The 22,335-nt window shown below is 38.6% G+C and overlaps 1 protein-coding gene across 1 annotated transcript in view; it reads right to left on the bottom strand.

The window, feature by feature from the left end:
• rpgrip1l (RPGRIP1 like) overlaps nucleotides 1-22,335 on the bottom strand; it is a 62,647-nt gene that overhangs the window by 39,832 nt on the left and 480 nt on the right. The window contains exons 2-10 of the mRNA XM_088613575.1: nucleotides 18,334-18,426; nucleotides 16,980-17,124; nucleotides 14,744-15,030; nucleotides 13,576-13,681; nucleotides 13,280-13,423; nucleotides 7,632-7,737; nucleotides 4,867-5,013; nucleotides 4,568-4,641; nucleotides 2,431-2,570 (exon numbers count right to left, since the gene is read on the bottom strand). Of these exons, the coding sequence (XP_088469701.1) occupies nucleotides 2,431-2,570; nucleotides 4,568-4,641; nucleotides 4,867-5,013; nucleotides 7,632-7,737; nucleotides 13,280-13,423; nucleotides 13,576-13,681; nucleotides 14,744-15,030; nucleotides 16,980-17,124; nucleotides 18,334-18,418 (1,234 nt within the window). The 5' untranslated portion in view covers nucleotides 18,419-18,426. The remainder of the gene's footprint in view (nucleotides 1-2,430; nucleotides 2,571-4,567; nucleotides 4,642-4,866; nucleotides 5,014-7,631; nucleotides 7,738-13,279; nucleotides 13,424-13,575; nucleotides 13,682-14,743; nucleotides 15,031-16,979; nucleotides 17,125-18,333; nucleotides 18,427-22,335) is intronic.

Raw genomic sequence — 22,335 nt, 5'->3', positions numbered from 1 at the left:
TAATTGTGTACGGATACTTGACTGAGGCACACCCACCCCCTCCTCCACATGCCACCTGATACCTGCAGATAAAACAGGTTTAAGGGGACAAAGTGATGAAAGGCCGGGACTTTAACCTGATCAACCAGCCAATTCCCTTCCCAGCTAGAAGTCTTTGAACCTTGGCCACCTGGGTAAACTGTAATCCCATGGTTAGATGCGAGGATATAGGGTCAAAACAAAGCCAGTACTGAAAACGATCTTATTTGAATAAAAAAAAAACATATTTCTTCTTCTTTCAGATTATTATCAGTTTGTGGTGATTTAATTTAAATCACTGCTATTCTTCTGACTATACTGTATAAAAAACTAGCATGATTGATTCTGAAACCTCTGCTCTGACTCAGTCTAGTCCAAATTCTTTTACAGATTAATTTGCAAGGTGGAAGCTTCAACTCTTACAGTATAAATCAGTCAATCAATTATCCATATACAAAAATTTTCATACAGAAAAACCACATCAGGACCTTTCTGTGTTTATTCATTTAATAATTACAGTATTTATCTTTCCCTGGAAATCTGGGAATGAGGAGATGAGTGGAGAAATGCCAATTTGTAAACTGACAGTGTGTGTCTGTGCCATCTGCAAATTAAAAGTGTATCTCAGTGTAATTGCTTTGTAGATATTTAACTGTGGGGAACTGTTTTAAAATTAATCAGCTCTCTTCTGGTAAAGTCAAATAAAAGGATGACATTTCTAGACCTCACAAATAAGATTACAGAACTGTGACTGAGCAAGCATTTCAGTCAAATTTAAGTTTCTACATGTGCCCTCCTTCTTCAGATCCCTCGTTCGAAAAAAAGTTCGAAAAAGAAAAACACAAGTGATCATTTTCATTAGACAACCTTTTGCAGAACTATGTTTGTAGTAGAGGTCAGTGTGTCACATATGGTCTATACAATAAAATATAAACTACTCCCGAGACAGTTTCTTCAAACATATTGTGGGTGTCTGTAAAATCAAAAATAAAATAAACTATGACTGTTTCTTGAATAGTGCTAAAAATTTAATGATTGAGTATTTTGAAATTATGGTCAAATTCAGACAGATAGGGGGAAAAAATGATCACAAAAGTCTGTAGATTTTGTTGAGCTGGACATATTTAGCATACATGGGGTTGTTTAAATTGGCATTGTAATCAAAGATGCGTTTCGGATAAACGTGTGCCACACGACAGTTGGATAATATCAGGAGTACAGTTAGACATACGAAACTGGTGGTGAAACTGAACACACTGGCTTGCTGACAACAGTAAAATATGTCCTAGAAGACTTTTCCCAGAAGAGTTTTTTTTCCTCCTTAAAACACATAGGCCAAGTAGCAGGTAGGGTAATGAATTTGCTTTTCAAAATCCTTGCCCACAATTACTTGATTACGCTGTCTTTTTACAACAATCAGACATGAAACCTTTATTTGAGGGAATAAGTCAGAAGACTTGGGAAACCAAGAGACCAAAGAGAGACAACAGAGGCCAGTCATAACCTCAGAGGCAATCCAGCTGTATGCCCAGAATTCTATAGCACATAACCAAATCATCTTGTACTGCCATGGCAACAGTGCCACAAGGCCTTTGATGCTTAGGATCTGGTGACTTGAACATAGGCGTGCCAAGATGGCATAGCCCATTTCCTCATCAGTCTTCAGTTGGGTCTGCTGACCCATGTGGCTAAATATCGATTTATGTGACATTTATGGCAGCCAAGCTGATTTAGTTACCCTCTGGTAAGGCACTCTTTTGACCACAGGGCCCTTATTGTTGATTTAAGCTTAATGAACCCCTATTGGGCATCTAACCAACGATTCAAATAAGCTACGCCAAGTTTCGTAATTGACTGGCTTTTGCAGCAGACTGAAATATTTCAGTTGTTTTCTCTGACAAGAGTCAGGGCAGAGACAGTGCCTGTAGAATTCTAAATAATGAATTCTCTTGTATGGCATTAAATAGGATTCTCAGCTCCACTTAGCTTATTAACAGATTAACATCTTAAGTACTTAAGATTTTTGTCAGCTGATTTATTAGTTGACTACTGTTACACGCAAAGATCATTTATGGCTCTGACATCTAAACTCTTTAAAACATATATAGAAAAAGCAGGTAAAGTGGCAAGAAATGACCTGGGGTAGATGCATTTCATATTAATGTGACCTTCCAAACAACATCTGTATTTGGTTAAACATCTATAGCATGCTGGATGGGGGACACCCCAAACTTTCCAGAGAGCTGCTTTCATGTAGCATGGCCCAATTATAAAGCAGAAAAGCACCAACAGCTAATGTGCGATTTCTGCATGGTTACTGGCCTTTTTTCCCTCTTCTGATTGTGACTGTCCACACACTGAGAAAGAAATGTAGAGTCCAAGACCTACAGGAACCACACATACGCCATTTACCTCTTTCACGTTTGATTCTGTCCAGGATCTCATTCTTGTCAGCAAGATCTGATTTCAGTGCCACCTCTAGTTGGGCAATCTGCAGTTTCAGCTGCTGTTCTTTTGTCTTCCATTGCTGTTCGTGGGTCACATTGAACGCACTGTGGGAAAGGGAGATGTGTGTGTGTGTTTCAGGGAGATGGGGGTGGGTGTTGGGAAATAAAAACATAAGTAATGAGAAAACATGTGGCATGTGACTATTGGAAGTCATGAACAACAGAAAATAATAATTAAAGCAAAAAAAAAAAGCAAGCTTTTCGTGGCTCAGAGACCGCTGTCATCATGTCTTAGGAATTAGGCAAACATATGCTGGTCTGCTGCTGTTGAAACCAAGGCGCCTTACTCAGGCTGCGGTTTGGGAACATGAAAGACTCTGTGGGATGAGCAAAAAGACTGGCCTTAATTTAAAGCTTCGTAGCCAGAAATATTGGCAGTGCGCAGCATTTGTGGGACAGGGAAAGGAATTCAGTTACATATTCCAGTGGAGAGCAGAGTTCCAAACAAACCCAAGCAACAGGCTGCTGACAAAACCATTCTTTCCGCATACAAACCCCTTCTGTACTGAGCAAGGCGGACTCCCACCTGACCCCTGGGGAGCCTGCAGAAAAACGGAGAGGGGATGCTAGCATGTCTGAGCTAGCAGCTCCTCAAAAGTGGGGCTGACCACAAAGTGACAGCAACTGTCAGGCTGGCAGCATCCCTGTGCATTTGGCTACGGTGGTTTCTGAACAAAGCACTCTTTGTCTTTTTCCATTATAGCTGATTAAGCTATTAAATATGATATCTACCAGAAAAACCTTTACACAGGGGTCAGCACACAAGCACGAAGGACGACAAACGAGAGGGAACAGTTATTTGTGCAGAAGACTCCCCTGCACATGTTTTTGAAGAGTTACATGGTGTTGCATGAACATGAAATCTGGGGTATTCCAGCAAATGAAACAAATGCTGCTTCCTTCCTAACATTTAAAAGTTCATCTTCAAAATACAAAATAGTATGAAAAACTATTTCTTAAAAATTAAGATACTTCATTGTACAGTAATATTTTAACTGCATCTCTGCTGTTACATTAGCTATAATCTCTGGACTTCATGGAGGAATAATTCTGTAAAATTATTATTTTCATGTTTTCTGCATATTGTATTTAAACACAGCTGAGTGTTTAAGGGGATTGGAGGTAAAAACACTAAACTTTAAATTTCACTACATTCTCTGTAGAATAAAAAGGAATGACAAGAAAAATCCTTCAAAAATTTTTTTTCTGGACAGCAGTGTTTTCATAAGATCCTTTGTAAGAACATGCATAGTTATTCTGTATCTTAAGCCTAAATAAAGAAAAAAACATGATAAGAAAAAGAAATATAGTATGCCTTATTGATCTTTTTTTAAGACTGAACAAGAAGACATGATTATGAGTAATCATAAGGAAGATTTGGTTTTAGATGCAGAAAGAATATACATTACAAAAAGTATTTCTTCCAAAGAAAATAATAAATAGCAAGTAAGCTGCTTAGTATAAGAGATCTTATACCCAGAGGGATACAAGTTGTTTTGTGTTTTGCTTTAGTAGTTTTTGTTTTGGTGGGGATGGTGTAACTTTCTCCTCATATTTTGATAATATGGTGTAATTATTCAAAGTTTACTTTTGGTCTGCTCCTTCCTCTGTGGTTGACATTTAGCATGTTCAGACCATGCTTTTAAAAATGCCACCACGTGGACAACTCCTCTTCTTCATGAGCACTGTGCATTCTAAAATTGTATTTTCTGTATATAAACCATTTAAAGAAAGACTAAATACAAATTCAGAACATAAGAAATGTTACAGCTGAGAAGAAGACATATGGACCTTCTAGCCTATCTGGTAGTTAGTAGTTAACTCGATCCATGGATCTCATCCAGCTGTCTCTCAGGAGAAGCCAGTGTATCGGCTTCAGCAGCATGGCTGGGTAGCTTGTTCCAGACTCCCACAAACCTTTATTTTTTTATATTATCAAGAAGTGCTTTTCAGAAGCCTCAACACATTGAGCATTCTGTATTCAGCTGATACATTCTAAACATGTTGAATAAGTACAGAAAGTACAACTCTAATCCCCTTACCTGTTGAAAAGTTTATCGTAGTTTTCCTTGAGCAGATCTCTCTCTTTCTCCAGATCACCGATCCGGTCTTGCAGCTAAAACAGATGGGAGGATACAGCGAGACACACCAAAGGGGATGTCAAAAAGGCAAAACAATAGTGGTGTCTTGACCAAACTCAGACACACATGCAGAATCTGTCTCCTGATAATCTGGCCCTCTTAACTTTATTACACAAACTCTTGATTGTCTGCACATGAGGTAAAACACATAGTAATGGATTCTGCCATTTGTCCAATTTGTACGTCAAGCAGAAAAGTACCTCTTCTGATCTCCTCTGTGCCAGAGAGCTGGCCTGCAGTTGCTTCTCAAGACTCAGGCCTTTCAGACGCTCGTCCTTCAGCTGTGCATTGAGTTCATCCACCTTCACCATCAGCGCATCATGGCTGGCTTTCAGAGTCCTCTGGCTCTGAGGAGGAAACACCAAGCCAGTCTGTGAATGACGAGCTTTACATGGATTGAGGATTGATGCTGAAAGCTGAGAAAGCAGCCCAAATGGTGCAGGAAGGCATCCAAGGGACAACCTGAATAATTTGCTGTGTCTTAAAGGTGTGGCCATTTTGTGCACATTATCTAAACACATAGTTATCTATTAGGTGCTGTAAGATTACACTCGTTGAAAACAATGGGAGGAAAAATCACAAAGACAGAAAAAACATGCCTTTTACAGTAACATTTTTATTTTTAAAACAAAGTTCTACCGATTATTAACATAAGATAGGTTCATGCGTTATCTTCTGCTTTTCTCAGAATTCAAAACAGGATGGGTATCTTGATTGGGTATCTCGGCTAACTCTTACAGTTAAAAGTGCATGCAATGCTACAGAATCTAAACAAGCTTAAAAACTCTCTCTATGACAAACTGTTCCCACTGCTTCAAGGAGTTTTTTTTTCCCTTTCAAAGCAGGGAAAAAAAACAAAGCAGATTGTGCAGCATTAGTCACCCGCAATAAAAAGTAGTCTACATCCACTGTAGGTAAGCCAAGTTCCTAGGGCTGAGAGTGTGCTTGTGTTTCAAAGGCCTACCAGTAGGAGACAGCATTGACTGACAGTTTATGTGATAAGAACTACAGAAGGGAGAAAGACATGGCTTTTTTTACCAAACCAACACAGTTTATTGGGGTGGGGCTGGCAGAACTGTACTATGGCCAAGAAGTGGCCCAATTGTACATCTGGGGACCAGATCAGACATGCGAGTTACAAAAGAACTGGTCAGGATTACTGACCAGAGCACCACGACATGTGGCAGGCAGAATGCAATTCTAACCACAGGTATGTGACTGAATAGCTCTGTCCCACATTGTCACTAATCCTCAGCCACAGAACATGTTTCATTTATTTAGGTACAGTAAATGCTGCTCACAGCCTGGCATTTCCACCCCCTTATTGCTGTTTAAGACAGCGCACACTGGGACGACTCCACTACAGCACAGCAGGGTTATCGATACTGTTAAAAACAATATATGAATTTTATGTAACTTCTAAAAAAACAGAAATGAGTCAGGGTGACCCAGGCAATATTAATGTAGACACATTTTCTTTTGAATAACATAATGAGCACTTTTGGACAACTGTCACAAGGACAACCCTCACCCAGTTTAATTCTATTAACTTTTATGAAAGTAACCGACTTGTTGAACATGAAATACCTTAAATCTTTTTATTTTGTGCTTCATTAACAGGATTATATCTCCAGTTGGGAGGTATTATTGAAAACCACATTTCCACATTTGGTTCTACAATCACACAGTTCTAACTACCATAGTTAAGTAAATAACATCAACAAGGGCTTCGTATAAAAACAAAATTGCTGCTGTAAGAGTGTATTTTCAAAAAACTGTTTTCTTTTGCAGTTTTAACATAACTTGATTTATGAAGAACCAGACTGGGATAAGAAGCACAAAGGTCTGACTTCAATGACTTTCGCAAATCCACCAATAACTAATTGAATGGTTCAGAAGGAGAGGTTGGTAAATAAAGAAATCTGTTTTAACGGCTATTAGCACTTGGTCAAGAACGTACTGTATGTGTTTTTCTCAAGTGCTAGTGTTTTTGAAAACATGATATCAACAATTTCTTGGTTATTAAAGTCTTTAAAATTTACTTAGCCAGCACACACTTATTTCCTAGACTTCCAAATTCCACTAGAAAGCAGAATGAATTGAACACTTTTTAAAGGCAGCTAATAGCCCTATTATATAAATGATACTGAGATTAGGCATTGTAGTAAGTGCCATTTTCTCTGCAAAAAGAAATGTAATGTAACATTTGCATATAAATTAGTAAGCAATTTGTTATGCCACAGTACCTTGAGTACAATACCTCCTACAAGCTTAATCACTTGGTTAAAAGGACCCTGAAGGGACAATTTCAAAGACCTTACTTTATTAATTAGCTATGGATTGTGTGTGTTGAGGCTTCTGGGTTTGCAGGTAAAATGCAAAACATCTACAGGCAAGCTTTAATGATAGAATATCTAAGATGTTTTTACATCATGCTTTTTTTTATCTTTAATGCAAGGTGAAGGATAATAAATCTGCCTTTTGATGGTTACAGAGCAGTGAAGGTAGGTTATTTCCTGCAGAATTTCATTCTGGTCATCTGATTAATACAACATCTGAACCAAAGTTTTACCACAAAATTTACTTTTTTATATGCATTTCTAAATTTCCAAGATATATACTTAAGTCTCAGCCTTCAGCAGATCAATACTTTCTTGTGTACTGATGAACTTAATGTCTGTTATATAAAAACTAAATTTGCTATTTGTTGTTTTGGTGCATGGGATAAATAATTACTAATGCTTACTGCCATTCGCACTGCAGTCTGACGAAAACTAGTGTAATCCCTGGTGTTAAGAACATCCTTAATTCAGATTGTTGAAAAATTAGATATTTCACATTTTGGTTATAGACCTGCTTTTTTCTCTCTTTGTTGTTTTTTTGCCTGCTTAAAAATGTTAGAAGCAGTGAGTTACCAAACAATTTGAAATCCGTGCATGAAAGCAAGTGCTGAAACTTTTGTTACCTCCTGCAGCTGGAAGAATCTCCCCTCCAAAGCAGTAAAAGCATTGCCTTTCTCGGCAAGCTGCTTCTGCAGTTTGATCATCTCCACATTGTCCTTTATGGTTGACCTACATGGGATGCACAGTATTATTACTATTATTAAACTGTAAATTTAAGATAAGTGCTGTATTGGCCATAAATAAAGAAATTCTAATACATTAAAAACAAATCAGAAACAGCAGGTAGAATCAGAATTGTTCCTATTTTACAGGTATGGTTTACCAATGCTATAGGAGGATATTTCACAGAAGATGCACTTAGAATTACAAAGAATAAAGCCATGAGTTAAATTTGTTTCATCAGTTGCAAAGCTTACATCACCATGCATTTTAGTCCTTATGAGATTAGCTGATGAAAAAGTTGAGGAAATTAAAAAGTTGGTTCTGACCAACTAAAATCAACAAACAAGAAGACAATCACACCCGAAGAAGGCTCCACAGCTGAAACGTTGCATTTCTTTTTTTCTCTTTTCGGCACGGAATAAACCTTAACTTGTTCTTTTGCAGCCTTAACATGCTAATGCAGCTTCCTACTTGAACTATTTCAACAAACAAGCCTACTGAAACAGAACACAACATGATGTACAGCAAAGAAAAGTTACAAACTTTAATAAAGTAGAAGGAAACATTATAATGCTGCCCCGTGACTACCAATTTTAGAGCCACCTGTAAACAATCTGACTCATATTAGGAACCACATAAAAACAGCCTAAGAAAACAGTTCCAATACGGTAATAGGGCAAAAGACATTATAAAACTAAACCACAGAAATATGAAAAAATATAATACTATTTAGCAATAGTATATTTCTCTTGTAATATTTATGAGTGTATATATATCTTTCACGCACATGTTGTGAAGGAAACAATTGTCACAAATCTACATTCGGTTCAGACAGCGGACTCAGAGAGCTGAAACATCTGCAAAGCAGCTGAGAGCCAAGCAATTTCGTTTTTGTTCTTTCAGATATCAAAGACCAGGGTGCTCTGGCATTGCCCAGTCAGCTGTCCTTAGTCAAAAGACAAACAAGCAGAAAAGCTAGGCTACTGCCCAACAGACATCTGTGACACCATAATGGAAGGAGCAGCCTGGCTTACAAGTGTCCCAACTACATCCTGTACATTAAGACAGCAACGTTGTCAAGAAAGCGTGCCTATGGAACACTATTATAAGCACACCTTGTTTTATTAATCTGGCTCACAAATTAAATACAAACAACTTACAAAATACTTCACGTCTTCAAAAGATTTTACTGGGCTACTTTTCTTGAAGAAAAAAAGTAGTAATGGAAAGCACTCCCTGGTGAGGTGTGTGGTACTTCCTTCATGATGCTCGTATTTTAAGAACAGGTCAAGGTCTTCAGGTGCCTGATAGGACAATCTGATTGTCAATATTGTGGCTCTGCTGCAGGTTGGATCAAGGAAACCCAACTGGTTCTTTTCTGTGTAGCCAGCTGTGTTCTCCTTTCACAGACGTTATGACTAACCTGCACTTACTAAGTGTCTTTTGACAGTAGGTTAAGATTAAAAATAAAGTCACAGTACTCAGTAATGGATCAAAATGAGAATTCAGATCAAAATTAGGTTGCACTACTCAGGACTCATACGTTTGTTTGGCATAGACAGGAATCTAGCCAATTGCTTCTCTCACAACAATGATTGGCTTCATCCAACAATTTTGCTGTATTACTGTTCATAAAGAAATGTGTGGTCAGGTCCAGGAAGGATACCCAATACCATATATATACATGATAAAATCATGAATTTTATTTAAATTTGTTCAACTGACTCCTATGCTGATTTAGTCTGATAGTGATCCCATTCTACACACAGATTCTCAAAATGTATTTCAACATTATACTCATTTGGATGTCATCCCAATCACATAACAGGGTATAATTCCCCAGTCTGGAAAAAGGAAGCAAAACAAACAATAACCCAAATTTAAAGCACATAATTATGTGACATTTTTGTACACGCTGTACATTTTGCAGTATATCGGAATGTGCCTGACTACCAGACACTTACAATTCACAGGCTCAAACTAAAACACAGCAGTGAAAATTAGAGGCATGAACCTGTGAGTCGATACAAGATTTAAAAAAGCGTGAAAGCTCTGCTTTTTAAAAAAAGTTTTCTTCACCGAATTTCACCAAAAAAGGTCTTCCGTGTAGGAAGAAATAGAGAACGAACAAAAAAATACTAATAAAAAGGACCACGAATAAAAAAATGCAATGAGCAATGTCATATTTTACAAATTATTGTCTGCCTTGAGACAGAAACCAATTTGTATAATAGACATTTATAAGATATTGTGGTTTTCAATGTGGCAATAGGCTTGTGTATTTCACATGATGGTATCATGGGAAAAGAATTTCCTAAAGACAACTAACGCACCCCCTGCCTCCCTGTCACTGAGGACTTCTACCCAAGCACCATCGCACTCGGGACATCATGTTCTTTTCCCTCTTCCTCTCTTAAACAACTGCCCTGTCATGTGCTCAGAGTCAACTGAAGTTCATAAGGAGAATTACTAGAAGCAACAACGGGCGGAAACTAAGAAAAACTAACCCAAGCTGTTTTTTTTTCCTGCTGTGTCAAATGTTACACATTAAATACAAATATTCAGGAATGATGGGGGTGAGCAACAGAATATACAGCCCTGTCCTTTAAACAAGATTATACTAACACAGAAAGAAAACACGATATGACTACATGGAGCAACATAGGATGGCTCCAAAACATAAGCCTAAAATAATCAACTACTTAAACACAACTGAAAAATAAATATACAGTATATATAAATTGATGTATTATGGAGCAAGGGGTCTTCAATTTTGAGGATACTCGGCAAAAACTCTGAGCTGCTAGCTTGGACTAAAAAGTCAGAAACTGAAGTCAGAAAAGCAGTTTCACTAACAAAGCTTTCATTCTGGAAGAAAAAAACTGAAACGTTTGAAATACATTAGGCCCAAATATGACACATAACATTTTATAAAAATCTGTAGTTGCAGCTATTGAGTTTCATGTGTGTTCTGGATGTTTTATTGGTAGGACTCTTTGCAAACCACAAATACGAACTGCTGCAGTGCAGGCAGCTGACTCAGTTTTGCTTGGAAATGGACCAGACTGAAAGCTCTTACAAGGCTCAAATTTAAATAATTATGTTAATGTTAATGTGAGAGAGCATACATCAACATTGTGTGACCTGACTACTTATTACAAAGCCATTAACAAATTAAAAAATAAAAAAGAACTTGGGCTACACTTTTTGATGACTGAATGTGAACTCGCTGTCACTAATATTGACAATTCCCAATTTTTTATTACATTTCCTTTATAATCTGCCTTAAGGTTGCTTCCATTTATCCACCCATCCAATGAATGAGAAATTATATAAAAACAGAAAAAAATATATTGCAAGCCAAAAAAATCAGGGCTTCTTGAAACAAATGTAAGATTTTTAACTAATGAGGCATTATGTAGAACACATGCAGAAATCACAGCTAAGTGTTCTAAACTGGGCCGCAACAACAGGAAAAAACATGACTTTAATAAAAGCAAGCAGCATTTCGGTTCTTACATCAAAGCAATTAAGGGGCTTTGGATAACCAAAAGTTTGTGTCATGCCGATGCCAAACCAAAACGGTCAATTAAACACATGCTGTGAGGAGTTTAAATAACATTTTTCTTAAGGGATCTCTGCCATAAATGTCATGCACAGTTGGAAGTCACTGCTCTTCAGAAACCTAGCACTCTGGACCTACTTTCAAACAGGAAAAAAAAATGAATATGTTCCTCCAATGTCCTTTTTTTTTTTTAACGGACCAGGGTCATAGCCATTTGATGCGTTTTGGTGGGTTTTAAGTGAGGTTAACAAGAAACCACATGAGGACCATTTAAAAGGTGGTGAAACACAAAAATGGCAATTTTAACATTCCCCTGTGTTTGTTTAAACTAAAGCTGTGGAAACAGAAACATGATTTTATTTCGGACTGAAGAAACAATACAAATTTTAGGTTTGATTTAAAAACATAAATTTCTCCTTTATTCAGCTAAGTGAGTTTTCTTTGTCCATCTATCACGATTACTGAGCCCACAACATCGTTTACAGTATACTGTACTGTATAAGCCTTGCAAAAAATGTCAATACTACATTCCCTGAGTGAACTCCACTCTGTTACATTGATTTGCATCATGTTGTGTTTTTTTTTAAATTACTAAAGTAAATTTCTGGTCTTTTTATCAAAGCAGAAGAATGAGAAATACAAGAACACAACTGGTATGTACTATCCTTATTATTATTTCTGAAATGGATTCCACCACACTTTTAAAGTGGCGGCGATCCAGTGAGAACCCCTCACATTCTCGTGATGATAATGAGTCTGTTAAGCTGGTGCTTTGCACAAATAATCATCACTGTACTCTGAATATTTTCCTTTCATCTTTTCAACTGCTTAAAGTGCCCTAACTCCAAGCGTGATTTTATTACTACTCGTGTAAGGACTTCAAAAGGTCTAGCAGGACATAACTGCTGTGCAATCGGACCTGCATTTCCAGTGCTGCACCACTGAGGACAGACCTGTGCAGCCTGAGCACAGAGCCAGCTTTACCATGTGCTTAGAGTTCCTTCAAAGGGTGTCATTATGCTATATGCCCTTATCGGAGATTCAGAATTTAAACAGCAGGGAGCCCTCTGTAATTTCCAGGTTTTGTATTTCTAAAACATTATTCTTGGTTCTGCCCCTTTGCACACCACTGTGTTTAATCAGAAGCCAAGCCTTGTTTCCGTTCGAGTTTGCCTCCATTAAACAATGCAACTGAAGCATTGCAATTTTTTCCTCACCCTTTAAAACGACCGGCTACTCTCAGTCCTGCTTTTTTGTTGTTGATTACAGAAGACCCCCTTAACACTTCAAATAGCACAGAATCATTAAATTACTTTTAATACTTAATAATAAAAGAGAGCCAATTAAGCCATTGTGTTTTTAAAAGATCAAATCAAATTCTCCCAATCAAATTCTCCCTATAATACTTCCGAAATGTTCCATGAAAATATTTGAAAAAATTAACCGCTGGGATAATCCTTGTGCCACACAGTTTACTTTTACTCAATACTGCATTTCTTTTCCAGAGGAACATGTAAAAATAGTAGCCCTGTGCCATAACCATATTTAAAACTGAACAAGTAAACATTCAGGAAGTAAAAACATAAATACCGCTGTAAAATGGACTAATGTAAAACATGCCTTTTTACTTTGTATTACTTAATTTTTATTTATTTTTTACTAATTTTTTTCATATTTTATATTATTTATATTTATACATATATTTTGTAAAACCACAGTACTGCCATCACTTTGTTTTGTTAATGCTGTTTCTGATAAGAGGAGAATAATATAGCTTTAACTCTTTAAAATGCAGGCTCTTGATCAATTAACTGATTGCTACTCACTCGTTAACTGAGCATGTTGTGTGGAGTGAGGCTGCCAGGAGGAATGACAAAAAGCAAATAGTACTGTATACGATGAAAGTCTGTGCACAGAGTGGAGTTAGTGCTGCGCAGACAGTTCTGTACATTGGCCAGGTGTGCAAACTGAAGCAAGTAGTACCTCTGGCCAGTGGCCTGATGCTCTCGGAGCTGCAGCAGGGACTCCTCATACTCCTTCTCTTTCCACTTCAACTGTTCCCTCAGCATCTCTGTCACCCTGTCCATCTCCTCCATCTGCCCTTGCTGTGACTCGATCACATTCTCCCTGCAAAGAGACCAGCGGAAATGCACAGATCAGAGAGCTGCACTATCAGTGCTAAACAAAAACAAAAAATCAAGGGAATATTAATGCAGAATATGAGACTAACAAATATCATCTCAATTAAATATTCTGAGGCAGAGGTTAGGAACACATACAGGTTGCGGATCTCAGCTCGGGCATCATCCAGCAGGCTGTGTCCATAACGGGGGGCAATGGTCTGGGTTGCCCTTGCACTAACATCAGGCTCCATGCTTCTGAGCCCTGTAGGACAATCACAAACATCTCTTCAGACACAGACTTCAGACTGCAGACTCAAGGCCAAAGCAATCACTTGGATTCCAAGAACTGCAGTAACTGCTACCCGCTTTCTGTTACATTTCAATTTAAGAACTTTACAAGAAGCTTAAAAAGAAAATTCTGTCATATGTATAGTACAAATCCAATGCAATAAAACAGAGTGAATCAAGCTCATCCAGCAGCAGTAGTGCATTAAGAGTAAAATGTGATTTTTCTCCTTTGCCGACTTACATTTTCTAAAAATGAATACATGTAAATAAAAAAAAACCTTTTCTAAATGAGCAATTTCTTGTGTCACATTGTTTGTAATATTTCGAGCGATGTCTTTTGCATATTAAAAACATCACTTTTACTGGCCTCCCAGTGCTCTTGGTGTCTAAATCACAGCAATATGACTCTTCCAAATATGTTCTGGAAATTATCCCAGCACAGAGGCACAGCTACATTACACAAGAGCTGCAAACTCTTTCTGTTTACAAAACATGTGGTGTTGCGTGATCATTTCAGATTCATTAGCATATATTAAATGTGCCTTGTTTTCATAAAACAGCTTATTGGCCCTGCTTATTTTGAGGACGGCATTTATATGGCAGGACTTACTTCAGGAACAGCATGGCTAAGCACCTTGTACAGAACAGAGCTAAGTAAAGCATGTGACAAATCGGATAAGAAAATTATTCCATGACCATGACACATTTTTTGAATTAATTATCTTAGCTTCTCCTGAGCCATCGAAATTGTTTTTCACATTAACCAAAAGCACACACTAAAGCACCGCTTGGAATCAATACTGCTAATAAGACATATAATTAAAGTAAGGCAAAGCTGGTATATGGACTATCAAATTGAAAATGGACCTTGTTAAATGTAACACATTCAGCATGAACATTTTTAGGCAATAGTTACTGGCCAAGTCTGCTTCAGAGATGGTGAGGGGAAGAACTAACTTTGGTGTCCTTTCACGTATTTGAACAGCCCAAATGAAATGAGCTCAGCAGGGGCACGGCTTCTGAGAGCGTACCACACCTCTGCTGGGCTGAGCGTCGTCCCGAAGCTTGCGCAGGCCACTGTTGATGCGGGACTGGACGTGTCCGTAAGGGGACTGCCTGCGGCCCTGAACCTGCAGCTGCTGCTTGGCCGCGATCAGTCGATGCCTCAGCCCCTCGTTCTGCTTCTCCAGCTCCTGCACCTTCTCCTGCAGCTCCTCGATCAGCTCTTCCATCTCCACGTCCCGGCCCAGCGGCCGCGGCCTCCCGTCCTGCTGCTCGGCCCGCTTCCTGTCCTTCACCAGTCGGATCAGCTTGGTGGCCATCCTGCAGAGCCCCGGCACAGAAAGAGAGACGGGGAGGGAGATGGGGGTAAAAAACGGGGGGAGAAAGGTAAATGGGGGTGGTATTGACATAAAAAAAAATAAAGACAGAAATAGAGGAATGTGAAAAGTCAGCAAAAAAAAAAATCTCTTTTGAAAGGGGGTACATAATCGCTATGAAGACTCCAGTACGGAACCTGAATAATAAATTTCAGGTTTTGATATAACTATTACTGCCTGTGAAGAAGCCTTTGAAGTTAATTGAAACCACTGGGCAGCAATCTGCTTTATAGCACTGACAAATAACAGTTTCCTAAGGCTTATCGTTGAAGGTTAGTGCACAGGGGACGCACATACTTGCTCCATATGCTCATTCAGTACAAAAAAAAAAGTAAAATCAAACGCATGGTTCTATATGAATGCACCACATAATGCTAAGAATAGTTGTGGCCAGGGGATGTGGTCGGTAAAATGTACAGTTTGCAATTCTTACAGTACCTTAAGTAAAGTCAAAAAGATCACTAATAACATAGGAAGTTCCAAGGCCATATTGTTTGCAGTTTTGCTGCATTTTTTTTCCTTTCTTGCAGAAACCACATTACAATTTGATAATGCTATATAAAGCGTAGGTGGCCCAATATAAATTCCCCAAACGGGAAACACGTCCTTATTTATAATGGAACCTATCTTTAACTTTATGATCTTTAAATAATGTAAAAACCTAAAGGCTTCAGGAAAAAATGACTGCCGGGCTGGCGTTCTGCTCTTAATACGGACCATACACAATGGTTTTCGTTTTCCTTTAATGCGCTCAATTGTATTTCTGGCACTGAGCTCACTTCACCTTTGATTCCTGCCAACCTTTTTTTTTATGCACTCATTATATTATAAAAAAAGATGCCTTGTCAAAGGGTAGTCCGGAGCTGATCCAATGCACGATAACAGAAAACACGCTTGATAGTGAATGGAAAAAGTCATGTTGGGCAGAGAAAAGAAAAGGGGATTTGATGAGCTACAGGAGTTCACATTTTTTTTCCTAAGATCATACCACATCTGAAAGTGTTGCAAATGCTTTCAAGCACATGCCCTGTGTTTAAATTAGGGGGAAAAAAAGAGAGAGAACTCAAAGAACAGAAAACAGGATTTGTTCAAAAGGTGAATGATTTGCTGCAGCACAAATTGCAGGTATTGTTGGCAAAGTGGTGCACAACTGCAAATTAAAATCCTAATTGCTCAAATTACTACTTCGTAAAAACTACCAACAGCACCTGAAGTACTAATTACACCTTTCTGATCCTCCAATTAAGTCTCTGTATATAAGGACACTTTTATATTGGGTTACCTGACATATTTTAAAACGTTATAAAAATATAGTGGGTTTAATTAAGTGTTAGAAAGCACTGAGCCAGATCTATTAAAAAGTAAAAGGTTAGTGTTTTGAGAAGGAAAATTGTAACTTAATCTTGTGGGATTAAGGCACAAAGCCATAGCCAACATGTGAAACTCACTCCTGGTCATGGAGGGCTGCAGGTATTAGAGGCGACTTATAATTCTCAGTCAGTAAAGACCTGAAAACATTGGCAATACAGACCAATTAGGTGAATAACTGATTCAGATAAAGTCATTAAGAGTCCAGGATAGAACATGGCAGTCCTCCCAGTCCAGGAGTGAGTATTAGTGGGTTAAAGGCTGCATTCACAAAGTTGTGTATAAATTTAACCCAAGGGAACAACAAAAACAGTTGGTCAACAATTTCTGAATAATTAACAGCTGTAAACCTTTAAAAGAATTTAAAGCCATAAACATGTTTTACTGTAGATACAAATAAAAGAAGGTTCATGACTTGTAACAGAAATAGAAGGATTGTTTAAAGAAACATGAAACAAAATCAAACTCAAAAGGAGAGAATGCTTTGAGAATTCAGCCGCCAGTGTGCATCCGTGTCACCCAGACCTGCGGATCTTGTCCTCTTGCTTGTTGGCATGCTGTTTGAGCAGGATGTTCTCATCGTGGAGACGGAGGAAGCGATCCTCCAGCTCCTCTCGGCTAATGCGTGACACAGCCTGACGTGCTCGGGAATTCTGCGTCACCGACACATCTGCCAACATAAAGCCAACAGACCATTGGCTACTTCTACCTAGGAATTCACCATTACGGTCTGAGACTCTGGAGTTCCAATGCCATGGATTCTCACTGCAATCAGAAAATGGGCAGGGCAAGGCGGTGGCAGTTTAAAAAGTTTAGATCTGTTAGAACGGCCTTTATTTGTTTGCGATAGCACTCTGCACCCACCAAGGAATTAATCTTCATTCACAGAGGAATGACAAGTGCTGCACTGGGAGCTTGATACGTTATACGCTATACGCTGGTAGAGACACAGACACATGGACTCGCTGTGCCCTTACTATGGTCAGGCTCTGCACCACCTACAAACTTGCAGTGCATTCTGTCAAGTAACACTGAAAAAATTCATTCTTGAATGTCTAAACAATGGTAATCATTTCTTCTACTAATCCTGTACTAAAACTTGTGCTGTTTAGCAAGTCGAAATGAAAGTGACCATTTTAAAGAGTGTAAGCGAATGTGCCTGTTTTTTGGAAGAAACAAATTAATAATTTGTAAACATCAGTCTTCTGTGCACTCTATACAAAGCACACTAGCATTTTTAGTCAGAATTTAAGCTAAAAAAAGTCATATTATCCTCCATTTAAAATATAGTATATTTTCTAGACAGTACATGGATATGGATTATACATATTATGCATATACATTATACACCAGCTATGGTGGCCTACACATGTGGCAGGTGACAGACAATAAAAATGTGTGAAGACAGCGGGTTGAAGAAAGAGAGAAATCCTCCTATAAGGTTCAGACAGCATAGTTTTTCTACAGATATTAATAACAATATAACAATTTCCTTCCTCTTAACTTAAAAAACTTCAATACCCATATGTTTATATACTTATATAAGGGGTGCATATGGATCTACTTTTCGCAAAATGTTTCCAAAGACATTTTTCAAACAGAAATATTCTCCTTAACAGAAAAGGGAAGAAAGGAAATGTAGGTTATAAATAGAAATCAAAAGACTTCTCCTGTTTATGGCAACAGGATGTCATACAAATCTTTGAAAATAAGACAAAATTTTAGCTTTTACAAGACAGGTGAAAGGCACAAGTGTCTTTAATCACTGTACACGGCTCGTTTAGGTCATTTCTACCATAAAAGAAAGAGATTACAAAGGAACCCTAATGAAGACACTGATCAAAGTCTGTACTGGTAATCAATACCAGGTGTTTCAAACCTTGCAATCCCCCGACTCCAGTGAGGTTCAGGCTTATATCTTTCACAGGCAGGTCTCCTGCTGTTTCATCAGCTATAGCCGACATGGCTCAATCTGAAAGGAATGATGCACAGGACATATTTACCCACTTATGATTAGACAAAGCAGTCAAAATACGATATGTTTGAGAACCCTGAAAAATTTAGTATTTCACATTCAAGGTGAATGTGAAAGTTCTTGCCTGTCCCCTGTGCTTAGACAGGCAAATTGAAAACACCTTGCTGATCATTTACTGGTCTTGAGTTTCTCCAGGGGTCACACCATTGGTAAAAGAAGCTTGAACAAGAGGGCAGAAACTATTGTTAATCCTTAAGTACATCCATAATGTGCTATTATGTCATTTATTTTAATACGTGAAATTTAATAAGTATAATAACAATAATTCCTTACACTTATATAGCACTTTTCTGGACACTCCAGTGAAAGCGCTTTACAGGTAATGGGGATCCCCTCCACCACCACCACTGTGCAGCCCCATCTGGATGATGCGACGGCAGCCATAGTGTGCCATAACGCTCACCGCACATCAGCTATCAGTGGGGAGGAGAGCAGAGTAATGTAGCAAATTTTATAGATGGGGATTATTAGGAGGCCATTAATGGTAAGGACAATGGGAAATTTGGCCAGGACACCGGGGTTACACCCCTACTCTTTTTGAGAAACGCCCTGGGATTTTTAATGACTACAGAGAGTCAGGACCTCGGTTTTATATCTCATCTGAAGTATGGCACCTTTTCACAGTATAGTGCCCCCGTCACTATACTGGGGCATTAGGACCCACATGGCCCGCAGGGTGAGCGCCCCCTGCTGGTCTCACTAACACCTCTTCCAGCAGCAACCTTGATTTTTCCCAGGAGGTCTTTCCATCCAGGTACTGACCAGGCTCACACCTGCTGAGCTTCAGTGGGCTGCCAGTTGTGAGTTGCAGGGTGATATGGCTGCTGGCATATAGGTGAAATAGGTGAAAGCATTCCCTCTCACATTTTAAATAATTTTTAAACCAGCAATGCTTTACAGAACAAACGATTATCACTGGTGCAGCACTGGGCTGTAATGAGCCCAAGTAAGGATATTTGGAAGTACGCTCACGGATTTTAAACCACACCAAACTGAAAATAAAGTGATTCATTGGGCACACCTTTTTCAATGTACTTATTTAATCACATGATAATTGATTCTAGTATAATCCTAGATGAATAAGTAGAGGTTTATTCCATGCTGAAGAGAGAAGAAAAGAAACAACGTTTCGGCTGTGCAGCCTTCTTTGAGAAGGCTCCACAGCTAAAACGTTGCGTTTCTTTTCTTCTTTGTTCAGCATGGAATAAACCTTTACTTGTTCTGTTGCAGCCTACACGTGCTGAAGCAGCTACCTATTTGAACTATTCCAGATTAATGGTGTCTTTCAAAATATTAAAATCCTTTAAAAATCATACAGGGTCTCTTTCCATCATAAATAAAACAATGGATTTAGAGACATACATAATACAAATAATATAAACTTGCACTTTTGTTTACCATTTTGTTTTGTGGACAAAAATCTACCACTTCATCATAAATGTGAGTACAGCAATTTGCGTTTTGGTTTTTGAGAATACAGACCCAGCATATGTCTTGTCAAAAATATCTTTAGTCTGTGTGATTTACAACATTACCAGACAAGCACTTTGTTCTACCTCATGAAAAAGCCCACTTCAACTTTCAAGTTTCTAGCACCTGTTTAACATCTGCGTGAACATACATCATGTAAAGATGTGTTTTATAGTTGCATTACCAGGTGTTTCTGACTCTAAAGACTTAAGTATACATGCCATATCTTTGCACAATTCACTGTACCACAAAGGTCGCTTTCTTTCTGACACACATAATGTTTTAATTTTTTAACTGCTTATAATGCAGAATTGGCTGGCAGTTAATGAATTGCACTTTTAGACAGCACCCAGAAGAGTGATGATTAATAACATGGAAAACACTGCTTAAGTCTTCATCAAAGGCACTTCAAGTAACTCATAAAAGAGAAGTTTCAAGACGAATGGAAGATACCCTTTGTTAACAGGATTTAAAGTTTGCAGTTAACTCATTTTTTTGTACTCCTGGTGATATATTTTTTTCTGTTGAAATGTTCTGTTAAAAATCAATAAGATGTTCACAAAAAGTTGTTAACATACTGGAGGACAGATGGAACCTTAACATTTTCCTTCGATGGGCAGACAACTGCTAATGATAGATAAGGTGCATAATGCTGGATGAAAAGGCCTGGCTAAGATGCCTAACAGAACCCGGATGTGCCCAACCATGTGTTCAGCTGCTTGGTACAGCTTGCTAAATGGTCCTTTATTTTAAATGACAATGGTGGTCCAGTGAGTGTATGTCACCATGTGAATATTTTTTTCTCACTTGCAAATAGGCGCGAGGAAGCTGAGCAGGTAATAAAGCGTGCCTTCCATTTCCCTACCAATCTGACTGAAGAACCACCTTTTAATATCAACTGCATATAATATCAACTGCATGCTTCAAGCCAGTAAACCAAACAACACACCTGTTCTCAGTTTAAAGAAAACAGAGTTTTGAGATGTGTGTGTATAGCACATCTCAATTTCTTACACTTCACCTGACTTTCACAGCCTAAAACAGTGGTTCTCAGCTATGGAACTAGGGGACTGCTACCTCTTTGACACTTTGCTCCTACTCGGTTCTTAACCACTAATGAATTGATTTCAGTTTTATTTAGTGTTGAAATATTTTCATCCCGCTTTAAAAAGTACGTTATTTGCAAAGCATATGATCCCTGTGACAACTGCTGGGTTTCAGAACTCTCCTCAGTTAGGTGTACAAGCACAAGAACGAATGTCCAGTACCAGTTAGACTTAAGGAGAAGGGACAAAATTCATCCATCCATTTTCTAACTCTTCTTCTTCTTCTTCTTCTTCTTCATTTTCACAGCCTTAGTCCCAGACTGTCCTGGGGTCAGCTGCTTTGGTTGCTCTTCTCCACTAGTCTCTGTCGAGCACATCTTCCTCACTCACTTCACATACCTCCATATCTTTTCTCACACAATCTATCCATCTCTTTCTAGGCCTGCCTCTTCCTCTGTTACCTTCCACCTCAAATTCCATTACCCTCTTTGTTACTTCCTCCACGTCCCTCCTCATGATATGTCCATACCACATACCACATACCATCCATTTTCTAACTGCTTCATCCAATTCAGGGTCATGGAGGAGCCAGAGCTTATCCCAGTAAGCAACGGACACAAGGCAGGATCCATCCTGGACAGGACCCCAGTCCGTCACAGGGCACACAGACACACACGCTCTCACACCAAGGCCAAGTTTTCCAGAAGCCAATTAACTTACCAGCATGTCTCTAGACTGTGGGAGGAAACCCAGGAGAACACTCATCTCCTATTACAAGCTTCATAAGGCACTCATAAATACAGTAGTAAATCCTTAATTTTGGAAATTGAGAGACTGATGAAATTGTGTTGCGTGAAATAGTTGGGAAAAATATATTTAAAGTAGGGTATTACTGAAACCAAGCGAATAATCTGCTCAATCAAGAAAGCTCTGTTGTTTGAAAGGGAAGGTTGTTCAGATACCGGCCTCTTTACTCTTGAGGAGAAGCCCTAGATGTCTTCATGTCTATAATATCTATAATTGCTTCATTTAACAACTGTTTGATTGATCGCATTGTAATTATCTGTTCTCTTTAGATATTGGTGATTTGATGGTGACCTATGAGACCTGCTGCAATATGGCTCTTCAGGACGAGGGCTGAAGTCCGCTCTAGGTCGAAAGGTTGGAAATAGACCGCAGGTAGATTTTTGCAATTTAAACGCACATTCCTGCCTAATACTCTTTGTCAGTTACTTCGACACAGTATAAATTGATCGCAGAGCCATGCATACAATACACCCATACATATATTAAAAAGGCAATATGGCATCCTGGCTGAAAGATGTGCAGG

Source organism: Lepisosteus platostomus, chromosome 20 (genome assembly GCF_059453375.1).
Source record: "Lepisosteus platostomus isolate fLepPlt1 chromosome 20, fLepPlt1.hap1, whole genome shotgun sequence".
Taxonomy (NCBI): domain Eukaryota; kingdom Metazoa; phylum Chordata; class Actinopteri; order Semionotiformes; family Lepisosteidae; genus Lepisosteus; species Lepisosteus platostomus.
This window is presented reverse-complemented; position numbering and strand designations above follow the sequence as displayed.